The 20,819-nt window shown below is 46.6% G+C and overlaps 2 protein-coding genes across 2 annotated transcripts in view; both read right to left on the bottom strand.

Annotated features, from left to right (window-relative positions):
• The window catches only part of LOC306747920 (cyclic AMP receptor-like protein A), a gene marked incomplete at its 3' end in the record, with an annotated part of 45,656 nt that extends 34,727 nt beyond the window's left edge, over positions 1-10,929 (bottom strand). Inside the window, exons 1-7 of the mRNA XM_079231024.1 lie at positions 10,893-10,929; positions 9,731-9,785; positions 8,523-8,579; positions 8,347-8,407; positions 6,337-6,424; positions 3,082-3,171; positions 2,507-2,545 (exon numbers count right to left, since the gene is read on the bottom strand). Coding sequence (XP_079087150.1) covers positions 2,507-2,545; positions 3,082-3,171; positions 6,337-6,424; positions 8,347-8,407; positions 8,523-8,579; positions 9,731-9,778 — 383 coding nt within the window. The 5' untranslated portion in view covers positions 9,779-9,785; positions 10,893-10,929. The remainder of the gene's footprint in view (positions 1-2,506; positions 2,546-3,081; positions 3,172-6,336; positions 6,425-8,346; positions 8,408-8,522; positions 8,580-9,730; positions 9,786-10,892) is intronic.
• Positions 10,930-17,158: 6,229 nt separating this feature from the next.
• On the bottom strand, positions 17,159-18,028 carry mid1ip1b (MID1 interacting protein 1b). Its single transcript, XM_079230664.1, has one exon. It carries the CDS (start codon positions 17,812-17,814, stop codon positions 17,323-17,325), a length of 492 nt encoding a protein of 163 aa, XP_079086790.1. The 5' UTR covers positions 17,815-18,028; the 3' UTR covers positions 17,159-17,322.
• Positions 18,029-20,819: the final 2,791 nt, after the last annotated feature.

The following is a 20,819-nucleotide window of genomic DNA, read 5'->3' as shown; positions in this document are numbered from 1 at the left end:
AGAATCACAACAGCTGCTAGTTTAGACAACAAGGCCAACAATGCCGATACTCCGTCATCATGGTGCATGAACCTCAGGTCGGTTGGTAATCAAGTTGTTATTGTTGTTTGTTTTCTACCGGCGGCCTGACGAATCAAGGAAGGACACGTCGTTCAAAGGTCTACGTTTCCACCCGTCCACACTACGAGTCAACGCTGGAGTTCTCAAACTAACCAGCGTCAGTAGCCATTTTAAACCCTTTTGTTTAGGGGTGGCTGTAGCTCAGGGGGATGAGTGGTCGGCCCACAACCACAAGGTAGCCGGCTCGATCCACAGTCCCCCCATATCTCACATGTCGAAGTGTCCCCGAGCCACTGAACCCCTAGCTGCCCCCCAGGGCTGCCCACTGCCCCTCAACCAAGGATGGGTCAAATGCAGAGAAGAATTTCCCCAAGGGGATTAATAAAGGATCATTTCTATTTCTTTTTGGGGGGTTAAAACTCCGAAGTAGTGTGGTTAACGCAGCTGAAGATTTTAAAATGGAAACGTAGTCGTGTGGATGCTAGCAGCTCTGTGAGTTGGTACTTTTAAAGGTAAACGCTAGCTTCACAATGCTCACAATGACAATGCTAATGGAGGGAAGTGTAGCTGGTAATAATGTTTACAATGTTTGGTGAGTTACCATGCTAATATTTGCTAATAAGCACTACAAATTAAATACAGCTGAGACTAATCAAGTTATCATAAGTAAAAAGGTCAAATTAAATTTTAGACTCGATTAAAAGGTCAGGGATCCAAAGTTATTAGAGTTGATCATGATAGGAATGTGTGACCCAAATGTCATGGCAATTCATCTCTCTACTTTGAGCTATCTAGTAAAAGGCACCGAGTTCCCAAAAACATTGCTTGGCCAACTTTTACTTTTTTTGGGGGATAAATCTTCTTGGAACCATGAATGTCTACACAAAGTTGTACACAAGTCCATTGAGTCGATGTTAAGACTTCACACTAGAGGAGAAGTCAGTTGAATACCAAGTCATTAAAACGCATCCTCTCGACACCATGAGTGTCCGTATTGAATGTCACGGCAATCCATCCAATAGTTGCCAAGACATGTCACTAAAAACCAGAAATGTCGAGCTCATGGAAAAGTCAGGGGGGGGGGGGTCACCAAAAGTCATTATGATTCATCCTCTGGGGACCGAGATTTCCTCCAATCACTGTTGAGATATCGCAACCCGACACCAAAGTGCTTGACCGACTTCACCGTCCCTGAGCCGCCCGGCTAATTATAAGCTTTCATTTGTCATCCCCTCCGTTTCTCGGTGCCACGTCTGACCGCGGGCCCGTGACACGCGCAGGACGGGGACCTCTAAGAGCGGTGACTCAGCTAAGCTCCAGCGCTTCCAATTGCTGACTCAACCCCTGAAATTCTGCACCTCCGTCACAAAACGCTGTCCTCGGCTTTTCGGTCTCCTTCCTCTCACACCGTCCTCCTCCTCCTCCTCCTCAGAGCCCCCCTCCCCCACCCGCCCGCTCTGTCCTGTCTGCGCCGCTTCGCTGAACTCTGATGAAGACACACTGCGGGGGAGTGGGCAGAGACGAGGGCAATCTATTTTGCTCTCTCTCTCTCCGCCCCTCTTTCCTTCCCCTGCTGAGTAATTCCCCGTCTCTCTAACTGCACCCCCGTATGTCTCCCCTGCCGCCTTTTCCACTTCTCACCTTTACCGCTAAAACCTCTGCTCTCCTGCGCCCCGTCCTCGGCAAGCTGTCGGCGGTGCGCAGGTTTTTTTCTCCCCCTTCTCCCTTCCTTGACGGGTGCTGCCGCGGCCTCTAATCTCTCGTCTGGTTTGGTGTAATTAGAGCTAATGAAGATTCCCTGATCCTCTGAGCGACTCGTCCCCCTGGGCCACGACAGCGTGGAAAACTAGAAAGAGCCGGGGAGCAGAGGAGCACTGATAAAAGAGACACAGGCTCGTTTAGCGCAGCTGATAGCTACGTGTTGTTCTGCATGTGTGTGTGTGAGTGTGTGTGAGTGTGTGTGTGTGCTTATTTGTTTAGAAAGATTGATTCCCTGCTGATGCTGCGAGCAGCAACGCGATTACCTTGGCTCGTGGCAAAGTGTTGTTGTGTGCGTTTGTGCGTGTGTGTGTGTGTGTGTGTGTGTGTGGCTAAGCGTCTGTGCCGGGGGATTGGCAGAGCCCTGGCAGACTTAGGGCCAGTTGCAGAAAGCGGTAGACAAGCATAATCCTTCATAGCCCTCCTAAACACTTAAATACACAGTGTAGCAACTCCCCTAAATCTGACAAGGCAGAGACAGGCACATCCACATGTGCGCACACACACAAACACACACACACACGCATGCACACGCGCACACGTCTTGGCCTTACACCAAGAGGGGAAAAAACCCCGAAGGCTCCCCTGACATGCAACCCTTCACATTTCCCCTCTCCCACCTCCACCCCCCCAAATCACCACCAGTGGGGGGGACGCTTTGATGCCGGCGCTGAAAGGGTCTACTTACATCCCAAATCTCCAGGCTACGTGATCGTCTGTGATCCAGCTGGGGAGAGAGAGAGGGAGAGAGAGAGCGATGAGGGGGTTACAAAGGAAAGGGAGCGCGTGAGCGGAAGAGAGACTTGTGTGACTGCGGAGGGGGGGGCTGTGCAGCTGTAGCTATTAATAAGCCGAGAGTGGAAAGAGAGAGCCGAGCCCGGAGATTAAGGGCTCTGTCCCAATTCTCATTCTGCCGCCTCCTCTCCTCTCCTCTCCTCGGCCTCCCCCCCCCCCCCCCCCAACACTCTCTCTCCTCACTCCTTTAACCACCCTCCAAACAAATGATGCCGTTCCTATTCACCACCCGAGGACCGGGAGAGTCCGAGGCGGAGTTTTACTCTTCAAAGATGTGCTGATAATTGCCAATTTTGATCACATAGAATCGCATGTGGGAAGGAGCCTGTCTGCAGCTGGAGCGAGGCCAGCGCCGTGGCCCCTCGTTGAAAGGAAAAGACATTTAACAGAAAATCCGCCGTGGCTTGCTGAAGAAAAGAAGAAGAAGAAAAAAAACTGTGCTGTAGCTGGACGGTCGGCCGTACTCACCACCAGGCTCCCGCGGGGCCGTAGTAACCCTTCAGCAGGGGCAGGGAGGCCATGACCAGAGGAACGCCCCACGCCAGCAGATGGTACAACCTGATAAAAGGCAGACATTTATTTCATCACACGCAGCGAGACCAGGGGAGCTTTGCCCCTGAGAAGAAGAAGAAGAAGAAGAAGAAGAAGAAGAAGAAAAGAACACACATGTCTAAATTGATTCTTCCCTTCTTCGGTTCGTCCCTTTGTTGGCGCTCACATCGAGGTCATTTTTTTCCAGGTGCGGCCCCCCATGGGGACACAAACAATAATAAACCTCGCTGTTGTGCAAAAAGATGATTTACAAGGGACAGTGTCTGCATCAAAACCCCAAACAGGATGAGGATTCTCACTCAGCGGCTTCTGGTGGCCACAACATTTGAGGACGAAGCGGACTTTACTGCACACGTTTATAAATGAGCGGGGCCGAGAGCGCTGGAGAGGCTCATCCTAGCTCTCAATGAAAAGAATGATAGGATCAGTGAAGGCCTTCTAAGAAATCTCAATCTCTGAACTTGGCTCGGTGTGTGTGTGTCAGACAGATGAGGTGTGCGCTCCAGTGTCTTGGGCGCCGGTGTGGGCGTCGATACTTTATAGAGCGCGCAGCGTCGCCCGGTCAATAGAGTGGAAGTCCTGCCCTGACTTGTTCCAAGTGTGGTCAATCGAGCGGTTGGCGACGCGGCTGACACGCACTCAATCCCTCTCGGGCTTGGGCGGCACACACAGACACACACACACACTTTCATTTCACCGGGGCACGCTGTGTCTCCCCTCTCTGCCCTCATCTGATGGACAGCGGAGTGTGTGGGAGGTGGTGGAGAACGTGAGGCGTCTGGTGGTTTAAAAAGAGCAGAATAGTGGGTGGGAAAGAGACATAGGAGACGTATAGATTCAGAGAGAGAGAGAGAGAGAGAGTGAGAGAGAGAGAGAGAGAGAGAGAGAGCTTAAATCGAACGCAAGAGGGAGTGTGCGTGAGAGGGAGAACAAGGAAGAACGGGGGAGAAAAAGGAAATGGTTGAAGCGTTAAAAACAAAAGAGAGCAACTGAGCGAGTAAAGGAGCAAGAGAGAGAGAGCAAGGGAGGGAGAGAAACACGCGGACAAAGAGAGAGAGAGAGAGAGAGAGAGAGAGAGAGAGAGAGAGAGAGAGAGAGAGCGGTAGTGGGAGGAGAGATATAAATGCTGAAATCAGTGCTGCCAGTCCGTGGCGTGACGATTGGTGCAGGGAGGGGGTGTTGGGGGGCCTTGTCAGGAAATCAATGTCGAGAGCTCGCAGACCCCGCACACACACACACACACACACACACGCACACACACACACACATGCACGCACACACGCAGACGTACGCAGAGACGTGCTGCCTGCAGCACACACACCGCACACTCGCAGCGCTTCTGAGAGGGAGATGACGAGGTCCGGGGCTGCGCTCAACATGGGCTTAATGAGGCACAGCAGGGCCGCTATGCGCTCTGGATTTCACACACCTGCACGCACACTAACACACGCTAACACGCACGCGCAGACACACGCACACAAGCTCATATAGAAATCTCTCTCGGGGCTCAATCTCATTTCTCACTGCCTCACACCACTCCCCCCCCCCCCCTACCCGCGGTTGCCTGAATCCGCCCTTCAAACGCACATTAACGCGCGCACGCACCCGCGCCGACGCACACACACACTCCCCGTCCTCTCTTGCATCCACTTCAATCACTCTTAGATCATCCAGCCTCCGTTCTCCATCTCCTCTGGCGATTTGTTCATTCATAAACCATCACGCTGTGCCGTGACTGTGCGTGCACGCGCCTGTGTGTGTGTGTGTGTGTGTGTGTGTGTGTGTGTGTGTGTGAGGGGTAGCCTAATTGTGCATGCATGCAGAGCCCCGTACCCGCCTGCCGAAACGCATGCAGCTTATCTACGCGCAGTCGATACGCGACAACCCCCCTGACGCCCCGTCCTCACGCCGCTCCATAACCTATTAAGCGCAGATTTTTTTCTTTCTTTCTTTTCTTCCCCTGCGTGATCGGCCCGACGCAGAAACACAGACACATCCTCCGCCCGCCTGGTCCCTCAGGACCCATGAGAAGGTGTGCAGCTGACAAGGCTCTGGAGCTGATTTTGCCCCCCCCCCCCCCGCCTCCAACACACCCCATCTAGCATGCCCCCCTTTCCCTGCGCCCCATAAAGCCGTCTCCCTCTGAGTTATAACACCATTATATCGTCTGGCTTATTGCTAATCAATGCAGGGAAACTCCCATGGGTGAGAGGAGGGGGTATACAGGGGGCGTGCACCTCTTTCCCCCGGCCAACCCTCCTCACACACGGATGGGTGGAAGGGGTGTGCGCACCTATACGTGCATCAACGGGACACAACCGCGGAACAATCGACTTGCAAAACTTGTTAAAGGTTTTTTCTTCTTCTTTTTCCTCCCACCCACAGAGCGCAAACATTTTTTTTTTCCTTCTTCTTTTTTTTTATGTGTGTGTCACAGAGCTCCACGCAGGCATGGAAAATGAGAAAATATCTCTCTCTCACACACACACACTCTCTCTCTCTCTGCTGCTGCTGCTGCTGCGGAGAGCGCTCACGGGAGTTTGAGCGACAGAAACGTAGAGCCGCAGAGCGTGAAGATTGGCGAGCACGCACACACTTAACGGCTGACACTCACTCCCTTTTCAATTAGAGCGTCGGCTGGAACAGAAAGGGGGAGGAGGAGGAGGATGAGGAGGAGGAGGAGGAGGACGAGGAGGAGGAGGAGGAGGAGGAGGGAAGGAAGGAAGGAAGGGGGCTGTCAATGCTCCGCGGGGAGACAGATGCTCTGGCGGACCAAACGTATACGCGCACACACACACACACGCGCACACACACGCACACACACACGCACGCAGGGAAACGATCGCAACAAGAGACAAACGCACATTTATCCGAGGCGACACACGGAGGTGGACGCAGAGACGTGAAATAATGTGTCGATTAAACGATTACGTGGCTCGTCAGAAAACCAATCGGCGACTATATTGATAATCAATTAAACATGTAAGTAATCTAGAAGCCTATCGCTATCTGGCTTCACACGGCTCCACTGTGAGGGGCTACTGCTGGGCTCAGATTTGAAACATTGTCCAATGAAATCACACAAAAAAACGCACTGGAGGAAAGAATCAGTAATTCATCCGATCAATGAGGGGAATAATTAATAGCTGCAGCATTAAGTGGCCCGCTCACATCTCGTATCTGTTGGTGCTGATTTCCCGCACCAGGTTGAGGTACAGGTTCACTGTGATGAGGCAGACCCAGGCCAAGGCACTCCAGTCTGCAGAGACACACAGAAAAACAACAAGGTCAAATTACAACACAGCCCCCTTCCCCAATCCCCCCAACAGCACCACCACACAGCATGCAACTGTGCGTGCAAACGCGCACGTGCGCGCGTATGAGTGCGCGCGCACGTGCGTGTTTGCACGCTTGTGTTCCCCTTTTTGATAAATGAAGGCCCATTCCGCAATAATATGAGGGAAACCTGTGGCTTAGGGTGATGGATGAGAGGGGGGAGCTCGGAGAGAGATAATGATGAACTGTGGAAAAGCGGAGGGAGATAAGCAGGGGTGGGGGCGAGGGGGGGAGGAAGGGGGGAGTGTGTGTGAAGGCACTGAGGAGAATAGGAGAAATGAAGAAAAGGGAGAGGAAGGCGAAGTCAGCAGAGGGGAAAAAAAAAAAATCTTTCGCCGAGACAAGGAAGAGAAGAGTCGAGAAAGCTTCCTTCCCTTTTTTTTCTTTTTTTGTCCTCGTATTCAGGCTTTTTCCTCTCCGTGTGTGTGCACGTGTGTGTGCATGTGTCTGTGCGTGTGTGTGTTTCTGTTGACAGGAAAGGCAATGATGGATTCTCTGAGCCACATTCTCAGCTTACTCAAGTTGCACAAAACAACACCCCCCCCCCACACACACACACACACACACACACACACACAAACGTACACAAAACTCACACACACCTCTCACACCCAAGCGATGTTTAGGAAGAGTGCGCCACGAACGAAGGAGGCCGGCTGTCTTGTCATTATCACAATAAATCACTGTCTTACATAACCCGACAGCAAGCCGAGGCGCCGCTTTTTTCTCTCTTTTTTTATTACTAAAACTCCCGCTCGGCGTCACCGACCTGTCCCGGCGGCGGCCCCCTGCTTCCACCTCCCTTTCAAACACATTTCATTAAAAAAAAAAAAATAGGGAGAAAGAAGAAAAAAAAACGTGTTTATGGGTGAGAGATGGCTGCGCGGCTCCCGCTGGACTCGGCGCTCGGCGACAGAACAAAGTGCCCGCTCAGCTGCTGTTTATGTGCGGCCGTTTGTCCTGAGCGCGAGGGATCCTCGCTGATAAACCGAGTTGACAAGGCACCGGCCCCCGCAGCACTAACTCACCGCCCATTACCCTGTATCCGTCTGAGTGTGTGTGAGTGTGTGTGTGTATAAAAACAAGCCCGGTGGAGTGTTCGCATTAGCAGCCAGCACTAACGAAGAATCCGTATGCTAATCGGGGCTAAAGAAGCTGGGTTTGCAACAAATGCAGAGCAAATCCTGCCCCGTCGGTCGTAATCGCGAAGGAATCCCTCCCCGCTATCCCCAGACTGAGAGGCTGCAGATGGCACTAATTAACCCAAATGTCCTTACAGGAGATATAGCAACGGGCCAATAGCTGCAGAAGGTGGTGCTCCACACTCGGGTGCGGGTGTGGTATTCTCGGTATGGGTGTGTGGACACTAAATGATGTTCCAGCTCAGCCAAAGCGTTAACACCCTTGACAACCGTAGTGTAAACAAATGACAAGTCAAATGTCCTGTTTTTTGGGTTTCTTTTAGAAGACTTCGGGACGGGATGCTGAGTTGACTAAATGAAGCCAATGAAAGACGAGAGGAAAGGCTTTTACGCACGTAAAACAGTCCCGCCTTCAAGACTAGCTGTGAACTCCCTGGTAAACAGAATTCATTTAACCAGAGATAACTTTTGAGCCTGCGTCTATCTGCCAGGAACAATTCCCCCACGTCGCATTGCCAATATAAACTCCATGAGCCGGAGAAATCAGTGTCATCTTGTTCTCAAGCCAAAACAATGAAATGACATTAAAAATATGTTCCCACCATGATATACGAGCTCCTGCGCGCACGTCTTAGTGGGGTCTTTACTCCACCTCTATTGTTAAAAAGGGAGCCAGTGAGTAGTTCATTAAGTGTTGTCTTACCAAAGTAAGTTAGCCAGCAGGCCTGGAAGTCACAGAGAGATCCCTCTGGATGGGAGTCACCCTGGGGGAGGAAGGAAGAACAGCACAGGGAAACGTTTTCGCAAACAACCCAGAAAGAAAAAAGGAAAAAGCCTCTGCCATGTGGGTGTTTAGTGAAACAGACTCGAGTAACTCACCATGACATATGCTACGCTGTCGAAGAAGGCGGCTACAGTCAGGCTGAGAATCATCTTCTGTGCGGTAAAAATGAGAGGAAGACGTGAAAAAAGTGGGTTCTCCAACAACAACAACAACAACAAAAACCTCTACTTAATATTCAGGCGCATTAATATTCACGTGGAGAGAAATTAAGAATGAAATGATCCCTGATGTGGCGGACCACGTCCCCGGTGACGACTGGAATAATATCACGGGGTGGAAGGGAAGAGGCTCCTCAAATGCTTCTGGATAAACCGAAATTCATTCTATTTCATGTGAAATAATAAACCAATAATCTGTGTGCTGCAGATTCTTCAGAGGAGCTGCGATGCGTGCCAGCTTTCAGTCTGACGCCGACTTGGCCTGCAGAAGTGGTTACAAACTGTGGCTGTGGTGGGACGCACACGCGCACACACACACACACACACACACACACACACAGCTACGTGCACACACCTACGCGCACACAGCGCTTTATTAATTTGTCCAGCAATGACCCTGCCAAGGCTACAGAGGAGTGGGAGGGGGAGGCGGAAAAAGCCCTAAAGAGAGAGCATTAAAGACCATTGACTGACGGATAACCTTTGTGAGGGGATGGCGGTAAGGAGAGGGTTTATGTTGTGCTAGAGGAGCAGAGGAGTGGGGGAGGAGGAGCAGGAGGAGGTGAAGCCACTCTGTGTGACCTGGTCCAGAGGTAATAGGATCCATCAGAGCCCCCACGTTAAGCTGTCACTTGCTTCAGATTAGGAGGATAACGTGCAGCGCCGCTGAGCCTGACAGACCTGTCGGACCGGCTTCCACGACACCGCGCAGGTGGGGTTTGGTTGTTTTTTTTGGATGAAATTAAAACATAGCTCGGTGGAAGGGAGGAAAAAAAAAAAAAAAAAAAAGGAGCATTGCAGTAATATTTTTCTAGTGCATCGTCAGACCTTAGGTACAGCGCAAACATCTTCTCTTGGAGGGAGGGGGAAGGGCGACAGCCGTCATTATCACATCAGTCTATTAACTCCACAATTGATTCGTCTGTGCAATATTAATTGGGTTTAATTATGCAAAGATTTGCCGTGGCTAATTGAACATATTTCCGGTGGCAGTGAAGCAAACAGATATATATATATGTGTGTGTGTGTGTGTGTGTTTGTGTGTGTGTCTGTGTGTGTGTGTGTAGGGGGGAGTGCTAATTTACCTGAGCCAGAGAGTGATACCTGCGGAGCAGCCAGATCACCAAGAGCATGAAAATGCTGTGGAGAGAGAGAAGAAGACAGCAGTGAGATGTTTCTCGCTCACTGCAGGTCATTTGTTGATCTATCGAAGACCGACTGTCTTAGTGCTTCATAACAACTCCTACACGTAAATATACATCCCGCAGGCGCTGTTGTAACCTTTACTCCAACCTGCTGATATTCTTCAGTGTATACTCGTGGGATTACTGACCATTAAACCAGCGGCTGTTCGGACCGAAACTAATGAAACCTGCAGACCTGCTCAGCAGCATCTGAAGGAGGGAGAAAACTAACGCAACCAGCTCAGCGGAACGTGAAGATGCAGTTCATGGAAACGCCACCAGATGCCACGTCCAAAATCACAATCAATCATTGCAACAAATGGGGAAACCTCCAATGCCTTCTTTGAAATTATGATTGATATAAATTTAGTTTTTTCCCCCAGAAGGTCCCAACATATTCATTTGCCTTGTTTGTCTCTAAAAAAGTTGTTAAAATAAGTCTTTCCAGGAACTTTGAGATGACTCATTTAGTTTCATTAGAAAGCAACATGTTAACTTAAACTTAACTTAAATAAACTTAAATGACTTTTCCTTTATTGGACATAACCTTCATAACCAACACAGAGCACAACTTGAATCAGCGCCCATCTTCGACACAAGCTCAGCTTCACAAAGACGGTATTTACGACAGGCCTACTGTAAAAGGTGGAATTAGTTTGCACAGGTTAAAGGTGCCCTGTGGAGTTTGTCTTGTAAACAAACTAAAGTTCGGTTTACATTCAGTCCTCGAGGTCTAACAAACGTGTCGAGTGCACTCCCTTCCCCAATAAAACATTTGCAAAAGCCGATTTTTACGTTTTTTTCAATCCCCCATTAAAAGAAAAAAGAAAACAGAGACCCCGTCATTAAAGAACATCTCTGTGGCGCTACTGGAGATCTAAAACTCTACAGAGAACCTTTAATATTATAGTTAACTCTTCTACCACTCAGATATCATAAACAATTAGAAATAGAACAAATAGAGATATATAAAACGGTGTGTCCCTAAAGCTACGAGCAGTCAAATTATCTGGTGTGAAATAAAAGTCAAGGAACTTAAGACAAATAATGAGGAAATATTTACCATCCTACTAAGGAGAAGGTTCCCGTGGCTCGTTTTACTCTTAAAATCACCACCTGCAAATCAGAAACAGTCCCTTACTGATGAGCAGGATATGACTCACATCAATGAATATTGAGAAAACAACAATGCACTCAGGGGTATACTTGACATAATGCAATATTCCTGTTTCAGTAAAGCGTTGTGCAAACTTTCTGAGAGCCGACTGATGACGAGACTGCCATTTTGTTCCCGCATGCCTTTGTCGTGTGCAAGGCATGTGCGACTAAAAGAAGTAGAATAAAATGTTGTTTGCGACCCGGCTTCTCGAGACGCCTGAGGGGTTCGTGAACGACATGCGTTTGACACATTTTGAACATGCTGTAAAGCACAGAGCGCTGTTCAACGACAGCCAAGCGAGTTGAAAAACTGGAAGCTGACGCAATAAGCAAATATGAGAAGGAAGGAATGAGAAGAATGAGAAGTGTGCGAGCCTCGGGGAGAATGAAGCGGCCCGGCAGAAGTCGTGCATGCAAAACAGAGCGGGACATGTTGGGTCTTCTGCACACAACGCCACACACCTGTTTCCTCGACGAAGTCACAACAAACACGTGTCGCCCTGCACAGAAAACATGGATGTCTACGTGGCTGTTAGTATTTCACGTATGGAAGTGGGTTTCAAGTTGTTCATAATAACTGTGTTTTTGCAGTAACGTACGACAGACTGCTGCATAGAGAGAAAAAGAGAGATACACAACAGATTTTTTTTCTTCTTTCAAAAGCCTTTTACCGTTTTATTACCGTTTTAATTACATTTGAATGATGGCTCCCGGTACGGAACTGCAGGAGTGTTAAAAGACTGCATTTCCCGACAAATTGTCTTATAAATAGGGCATGAGTAATCTTGCTTTTTGAAAAGTTTATGATGCTATACTTTGGGGTATGGATTTACCTCCTTATGATATGCAAGTCGCACAAACATCTGTATATTATACTTCCCTGTCGCAGCAAAAGAAGGCACTAGATCATTAGATACCTAAAAGCTGTTGTTCAACTGACAAAAGAGGATGATGCAAGGAACAAAACTGACTGCGAGAGCACATGAATCGTGAATGTGATGGGAGAATTATGGGGAACGAATGAATACTACGTTTGTTCTCATGTGAAGTGCGATACCAAAGTCAAACTGCTATAGCTGGCTTGGTCACTGTGGGCCGCCTGTATCTGGGTTAGTAAGACAGCGTGTGGGACACGGCGATCAATCGCTTGCAATCATGAGCGATCATGCTTGTCCCTGGAGGAGATATTTGGGCTTGAGGCAAGACAGCATTAGTGCAGCATTCTTAGATAGGCCAAGAGAGCGGACGATGACCCGGAGCCTAAAGCTGCCGACACGAGAAACGTTTCACCGCCTCACATGAACACCAGAGACAGAGACTGTTCCTTGAACTAATCTGTGCCAGCCTCGACTCAGCGACAAGCCGCAACTGATCCAAGCCGGGTATTGCTTAACGAGGTTATCCCGCCGATTCCTTTCTGAAGACAGGTTTATTGTCGTCTCTTATACAAATCCTCAGGGTGTGTACTCAATGCCACAACCGCGTGTGGATTCAATGGAATCTCATTTTCCGTCACGCTTGTGAAGGTCATGATGTGTTGATTCAAGCCCTGGGTAGTTTCTCGTCTATGTTTGGTGTTGTGGTATAGTACTGCAGTGTGCTGTGCATTGCTCCAGGAACAACTTACAGTGAAACGCTATCAACCACAACGTTACAACCCTCTGCATTGTATTCATTTGACTGATGTTTTTGTCTGACACAACTGACAAATATGTGTGTTCAAACTTAGCAACACAGTGCAACAATATATATATATATATATATATATATATATATATACACACACACACATATACATATATATATTATAGCTAACATTTATAACCAGGTCACTGAATGGGACTGCCTTTTACAGTGGTGGTAGAAGTATGGAGATCATTCACTTTAGTAAAAGTAGCAATAGCACAATATAATACAAGTCCTGCATCCAAAATATTACTTCAGTGGAAGTATAGCAGTATTATCAGAACAGTATACTTAAAGCACCAGACGGTAAAAGTACTCAATGGTCCTGTCCCCAATGTATTTTAGGATGTTGCTGGCTCATGATTGTTAATCCATTTACATGTTAGCAAGACTTGAATGTTGAACAAGGCAGGGGAAATAGGAACTGCTTTGCATATTGCTGGGATGATCACGGATTTTGACTGTAAAATCTGGATCTGCAAAGCAGTCAGTAAGTGTATTTAAATAATCGTGTCAAGTCGACTAAACGTAGTGGAGTAAAACGGTACATTTCCCACAGACATGTACGGAAGCAAAGGCGTCAAATAGCACACAGCAAAATGCAAACACTCAAGGAAAGCACGAGCAGTTCAGCAAAGAAAACGAAGACGTGCATTTCGTTACTTCTCCCACTGATGGCATTGGGCTGTTATTGTTGTGCTGCTCTCCTTCACCTTCAGCTAACGGGAGAAACAGGCTCACGTAGTGATTTCAAGATGAGAAACCCCCCCGATCTCTGTTCACTTCCTCCACAACACACTCTCTCCGCCTGCATGAAGACGACGTTGATACCCGCGTTTGCATCGAGTAAGAGCAGCAGCAGCTGACTGTAAAGGATTTAGAGCTGCTGCCGCTCAGGTGGGTTAGCTGGAGTTCACCTGTCAGACACAACAGAGGAACGCTCGCGCTGCTTTATGCGTTATGCTAACTAGTTAGTTCCGCAGGCTGGTTTCATTAGTGGCGCTACAACGCGGAAGTTCAACAGGCCAATTAACGCTAATGCAGCTAGTTAGCATGTTAAATGACTGGCAGCCCAGTTGTACCGTTACAGTTCAGCATTAACACCACGCAGGTGTCAGGCATCCACACACCAACCGTATCTATTGGCAAATCAACAACCCAATCAGTTCTAATACAAAATGACCACCCGCTCAGTAAGCTAATGAGACGTTATGTAGCAAGCTAGCTAATTAACGTGAGCTAAAATAAAAAAGAAGCTAATGCTGAGTTTACAGTTATGTTAGCTACTTACGCATTGATAGTCTTCTGAATCTCTATTAAAAAACACGCAACGTGAATCGTTACTTGTCGACTTTGGGTGTTGACTGTCCATTTTGAGACAAATTGTATTTTAGATGGTTTAGCATCAACTTGTTTTTGTTTTGCTGTAGCTTTTTCTCTTGTACTTCCTGTTTCTACGGTGCGCTCAAAGGGACAAAAAGCCCCACGGACCGTTCTGAGTCAAGCGTCATCGAAGGGGCCAGACGTGTGAAGAGACTGTAACTTGTATATTAAAACCCTGTTTTAAATCCTTTGTATTCGTTTTAAGTCTCAATGCATACGTTGTACTTCACTTCAATAAAGATAAACAATATATAAAGTTGGGAGAGACAACTTATATGATGTTGTTATGTTGACGTTGATATCACTATCAATCATATATATATATATCTATATATATATAGATATATATATATATATTATATACATTTGCTTGTTTGTTTAGGTACTTGTACTGTCATAATATAAGAATGTTAAAAGCTTATTTTTCTGTTAAAACGCCAGTCAAAATCTGCAAAAATCTCTGCAACTTATTGTGGCTCTCATTATCATACAACACTAACAAAAGGCCTCAGGAAGGAGTTTTGTCCTTGTTAGCTCACGGCAGTGTTTTGAGATTGACACTATGGGTAGAGCCTCTGGCATTCACCTCAAGGTTAATGACAAGGTTATCTCACTGGATGTTTTTTAAACTCAACAACCTCATTCAGTCAAATTCACGGAAGCATTCGTTACCTTTGTCCTGAATGTGGAAGGCTGTTGCTGCATCTTGTAAACACTCTGAATCAGGAATGAAAACACATTTTCGAGGTGAGTCTCTTGATGTTTGGGGAGTGTGGCTCCCTTTGAAAGACTTTATCTGGATTTCTTAGAGAGTCTGCATTGTCTCTGAAAAGAGACAGACTAGACAGTATTTAAATGAATAAAGTCATTTTGTCAAGTTTGTCGTTATTTAAAGAAGTCTTTACAAGAAATTTTAAATCAAATATTGGTATTTTGCAGTATAGCTTTATAAAGGGAATGTCAGCTATTCACTGCAGTGTTGCGTGTCCACGACTATGCCAAGCACATTGAGATCTAATAAAGTGACTGTCTGTTTCCTCTGAGGTTGTCTTTCCACTGAATGGAGGCTCATTAATATTATCAATCCGACATATTTGCATGTGCTCTCCTTATTATGTGGGAGGGATTTCACAATGTGTGTGTGGGAGAGTGTGAGAAAGAGTGGAAGTGGAAAGTGGGTGTGCATCACCCTATTGACCTGTAGTGACACTGAAACTCCAACTGCACCCTTTTTCCCTCTGTGGCATTGGATGCACTGACAGTTACTCAAACAACAGTTATTTCCTCCACTTTTTCCCACTGACAACCTGTATTACGCATGCACACAAAAACACACCTATCTTTGTTCAAAATAAATATCAATTTAAAAATTAAAAAAAGCAGACTTAACTGATTCCAGTGCATGCTAACTGCCATAGTCCATATACAGTGCTGTACCGTTCAAATGTGTACTGTTTAATTCCATAAGACAGCTACTGCTGTCTGGGAAATATTAATTCAACACAAACATGTTGAGGGCAATGAAAACAAAACGGCTTTTGCACCAATTCAAGATGGCCTCATATATGTAACGCTATTGAAAGAACAGCCACTCCTCCACAGGCTCTTGACTTTGGGAGTTGAGCGGGTTTAAGGTGTTGCCACTCGAAGCTTAACTGACAGGCAACATTCCTCAACCGGCAGGTATTTTGAATCCACCTTTGAGGTGGAAACCGTCTTTCTTAGAGGGCCAGTTACGATTTTCCTAACAAATCAGACTTAGTTTAACCGTTTTGAGGTTTGCTAAAAACAGATGCAGTAATACACTGCTGTGTCATATTGTTCTTATTCAACAGGGTTGTAGTTTTAGATGCAGCGGTTGGACATAATCGCCAACATCTGAGCCCTCTTTGTGTGATTAAATGCTGATTTGCTTATGAAGGGAACTCTTTGGCAAAAATAATTCTCATTGTTAGAAAACAGCTGTTAGTTTGGACTTAGTCCTTTGACATTTCTGAATTCTACAGTAAAACATCTTGGGCCCTTAAGGAAAAATGTTTCCTTTTCAACTTTATTTGTATGCTTTATACTGTACAAAATGTGCCTTTTTGACATTGCTGTCAGGTATTTCCTGTATTAACACTGCACAATGGAGGAAAAGGGATGTGCAGAAACCATATTTGGCCTCCTTATGAAGTTTTGGTTGTGCGAATATCACATTCAGTTTTTGTTCTGTAATTTATAGAGCTTAATATGTAGCATACCTGCATTTGTGGAATAAAAAACCAACGGGACAAAGGAGGTAAGTTCATATAAAAGTTTATTTTCTTCTTTAGAAACAAATATTATCAGTACAAAAGGTGCATACAAATGCATTTTCTTATTGCGACAGATGGACACAAACAATGGCATAATAATAGCAAATAAATGACAATGACAACAAAAGCATCTTGTTGGAAACCCCTCATTATGCAGAGAAGCATCATTCTGGTTGACTGGTCATGTAGGGCAAGAGGAGATCAAAGGCAGGAGCATCTGCCTCCTTCCATGCAAGCAGAGTCTAAAGACACAGACACGTCCGGTTCGAAGGGGGACCATCACACACACGGCCCACGACCGTCTGAACACACTGACATCATCAGCAACACAAACAGGAAGCTGAATCTTTCATCAGTATCCCCCCAAAGTACCCTCAGAGGGTAAAGGGGGGCGGTTCAGACCGCGGGCCCTGCAGGGTCATGCAGGCCTCTCCTTCTCCGGCTTTAACTATACAGCGTGAGGTAATAAATTATACATTAAATACAACGTTTTTTTGTTGTTGTTTTAAATATGTTTCATCTGTGTGTCACGGTGCGATGTGCACAAAACTTTGGAGTGCAAAACAGTTGGGTGCCAAGGGCACAACACACTTTCCCTAGGGATCAACACATCCACAGTCAATAATACCACATATATATATATATATGTATATATATATATATATATATATATATATATATATATATATATATATGTATATATATATATATATATATATATATATATATGTATATATATATATATATATATATATATATATATATATATATATATATATATATATATATATATATATATAGGAGCCTTAAAAAATATAAAACAACCCCTTTTTGTTCTCTACCATTCAAATGTTCTTTCACAAATTTCATCAGTAGTAGTAACAGCAGCAGTACAAAAATAAGGCCCATTGAGAGAAGTCTAATGTAATAAAAAATAGACGTTGGGCTCTCAGCTTCTCAGTTTCTCAGTTACTGGCCGATCCCGACCTCCTGCTTGTAGCGCTTGGTGAGGAAGTTGGCCTGCAGCGTGAGCTTGGACAGCACCCCTTGCAGCCCGGTCAGGTGGTACTGGACCTGCTTCTGCAAGTCCTCATCCTCCTCGTCCTCCTCGTCGTCCTCTGACGACGACAGCGACGCGCTGGAGGCGCTGGACGCGGTGGACGCGGACGAGTGCTTGCGGCTGATCTCCTCTTTGCGCCTCTCGTCGGCCGCCGCGCACCGCACCCCCAACTCGATGTCGCTGCGGATGGACTTGAGCAGCTGGTAGTAGCTGTACATGTCCCCCTCGTCCTCATCCGACTTCAGGGAGCTCATCTCCCTGTCCTCCTCCAGCGGGACGTCCCGCAGCATGGTGGGCAACATGACGGTCTGGTCCATGTTGTTGACCGCGCCGATGAAGCGGTTCATGGCGTTGAAGAGGGAGTTCTTCTGGATATAGGATTCTGGCAGCTGCATCATCATCTTGGCGAGGTTGTTGTGGTTTCTTCGGCAGCAGAAATGAATAGCGATCCGAGTTTCTCTTGTTTTAGTTTCTCCTTCTGCGAGTGCCGCGCTCTAATTCCGGGTTGATCGGCTTATAGAGGAGCATGTGCATGCCAGTGAAGCTGCAGCGGGGATTGGCTGTGCTGTAAATCAGGCGACTTCAGTTTCGCCCCGGGGAGTGCTGGAGCTATTGTCGTGGTTTCTAGTTTGCGGGAAGAGACGTGGCGCGTATTTATAAAGCTTGGGAAATGCAGGTGTTGTTCTGAAGGCGGTCCCACAACCTGTTTGTCAAGTTCTGCCACAGCGGTTGAAACCGGACCCAATGACCTGGAATAGCACACGGAAGAGCAGAGGCGCGCTTCAGATTGACAGCCAGGCGGTGGACCCGACTGCACGCTGCGTTAGAGCGCGTAATTACGCACAACAGCTGTCCCTTCACTTGTCAACATCCAGGACTGGTATTGCTGTTCCGTGAATCTGTGCAATGACTTTACTTCCGGTGACTATTACATCACCTCATCCTCACATTCTGTTCCGATGACATGCGATGGGTGAGGCCCTGACCGAAGAGGACCGGTCACATGAATATTCATGATCCAGGCAATCGGCCCACTGCTCCCGGCCCACAGTGCAGCCAATCAGACGGCGACTTCCTCGGAGGCGGGACAAATCGCCGTCGGACCAATGAGGGGTTGCCTCGCGCACACCGAGAGAAAACACACAGGCAACAAGTGGTCAGAGCGCGGAGGCCTTGCTTTCATCCACAGACTGACTCAGCGTGTCACCACAGTGGGAGAAGTCTTTCAGCAAAAAGTACCAAGAGGATACATTAGTGTAGATATACTTGTCAAAGTATTGTCAGCAAAAGATAGGTAAAGTTTCACAAGTAAAGGCAGACAAAATAGCCCCTGATCTAGATGAAGTGCCATAACAGGTATTATTAATATGATCAATGTTGCACATCCCTTCACACTTCATATGTAAATGCACATGTCACTTTAACATACACGTTACTTTACATTAATGTCATCTGTTTGTGTGAGCACTTTATTTTATACTTCAAACATTCCTGGTAAATAAACAGTGTCTGATTGGAGCTGGTTGTGATCAGGTAGCTCAGGCCAGTGGTTCCCAACACCAACAGTCAAAGGATAAATCTGAGTCATGATGAGAGGATCGGTGTGGTAGGAAAGAAGAAAGCAACACATTAATATGTGAAAACTGTCGGTAAAGTTATTGTGATATGAGACATCTTTGCATCACAACATGGCGCGAGTCTTTTCCTGGTTTTGAAGGCTGCATGACAGTAAAGGAATGTCATTATCGGAATTTACCAGACTGCTCTAGCTGTTCTATTATTGGCCTTTAACCACCACCTCGTTACGTCAACATTGCTGATGATTGCTTGTCCAAAATCTCATTGTGTGTGTAAACCATCACCTCTCATAATGAGGTATGTGCTCGAACCATCATGATGTTTAATGCCAGTGTGTTTGTGGATCTCACTTCCCAGAGATCCAAATAGTGTCGCCTTTCCCAGGAATGTTGCCACAAACACCCGACCCATAATACTGCAACGCGAGGGCTTCCATCAGTGGGCTCATTCACCACTCTGTTACCTCATTTGGCGATATAGTGACTTAACAGACATTCATTGAAATGAAATGTTCTGCTTTATCACTTAATGGAGCCTACTTAGTTGTTTCCCACCACCGGCCACCCCTAAAACTGGGCGTTGTGTTATTCCCTCTCCCATTTTGACTAATTGTCCTCTGTTCAGTAGATCTTTAGAGATCCACTGATCAGTCAATACAAAAGCTAAAATAGCATGCTGTGGAAAACGTGAATCCAGGATGTCCCATAAGAGAAGTAATTGGTGCTCCATCAATGTGCACACGCCCCAAAAATGATGTCCTTGCTGCCATTGTCCAATTATGATACAATTACAGTGATACAATGTAGCATGAAAATGTCATAAAAAAAGGTTCACACTTTATTGAGTTCCACATCCTCCCGAGCATCCCTTGCAGGGATATTACAGGCCTGCTTATCTCCCCTCAGGGTAACTTTAGTCTAAGCCAGTTACAGTACTGACAGGCTTTTCAGATTACACCTCAAAACAAACTGTTGCACCAGCCAGTTTCCAGCGGCGTCGGAGGACAGCTGATTCCCCCGCCATGGTAAACATGTGGGGGGGACTCCCACACGGCCCGGTGACAGAAATAGCCCTCCATTAGTCCTCCTTACAGTATGTGCACTCTGGTTGGTCTGAAACCCGATCTTTTGATAAACACTTCAGACTGAAACTACAGAGCAACATGTTTTCACTGGGTAGTGAACAACCACAAAATACATCCACCTGTCTGGTTTTCAATGAAAACATGTCTGACTGATTCTGTGAATGGATGCTCATAATAGTCCCGCAGGACTTTAAGGGACGGGCCAAGGAATAATCTGGCTGAAACTCCAAGCCCAGTCTGAGATGTTTCAGCACAGCTTGTTCCCGATACAAACCAATGAATCACTGTGGAAAGAGAATTGTTGCTCAGCTGGAATGGGAAGAATGCGAACGGCAAAACCTGTTGGTTTACTTTAGTTTCTGTCCTGTCATACCCGCCCCTTTTCTTGCATTCTATGTTGACTCCCTGTCCTGAGGAACAGTGGTGGAACAAGTATTCATCGTTTACTAAAGTAATGATACCACATTGTGAAAAGGCTCCTTTATCAGCAACAACCCATGCATTACAAGTACAACGTATGTCACTTCCGATATGTATTAGGCCTATACATACTATATAATGGATTAACATGTGAGCATGTGAACATGTAGCTGGTCGAGTGACGCTAAGTGAGTCTGTATCATATGGTGCTGGACAAAAGTAATCTATCGTAGTTTTCTGTCACATAAATGTAGTCAAAAAGTACAACATTTCCCTCTGAAATCCATTGGCAATAAAGTATAAAGTGCATCAAATTGAATTACT

This window comes from Taurulus bubalis (genome assembly GCF_910589615.1).
Source record: "Taurulus bubalis genome assembly, chromosome: 15".
Lineage (NCBI taxonomy): Eukaryota > Metazoa > Chordata > Actinopteri > Perciformes > Cottidae > Taurulus > Taurulus bubalis.
Note: the sequence above shows the minus strand (reverse complement) of the source record. Positions and strands in the feature narration are given on the sequence as shown.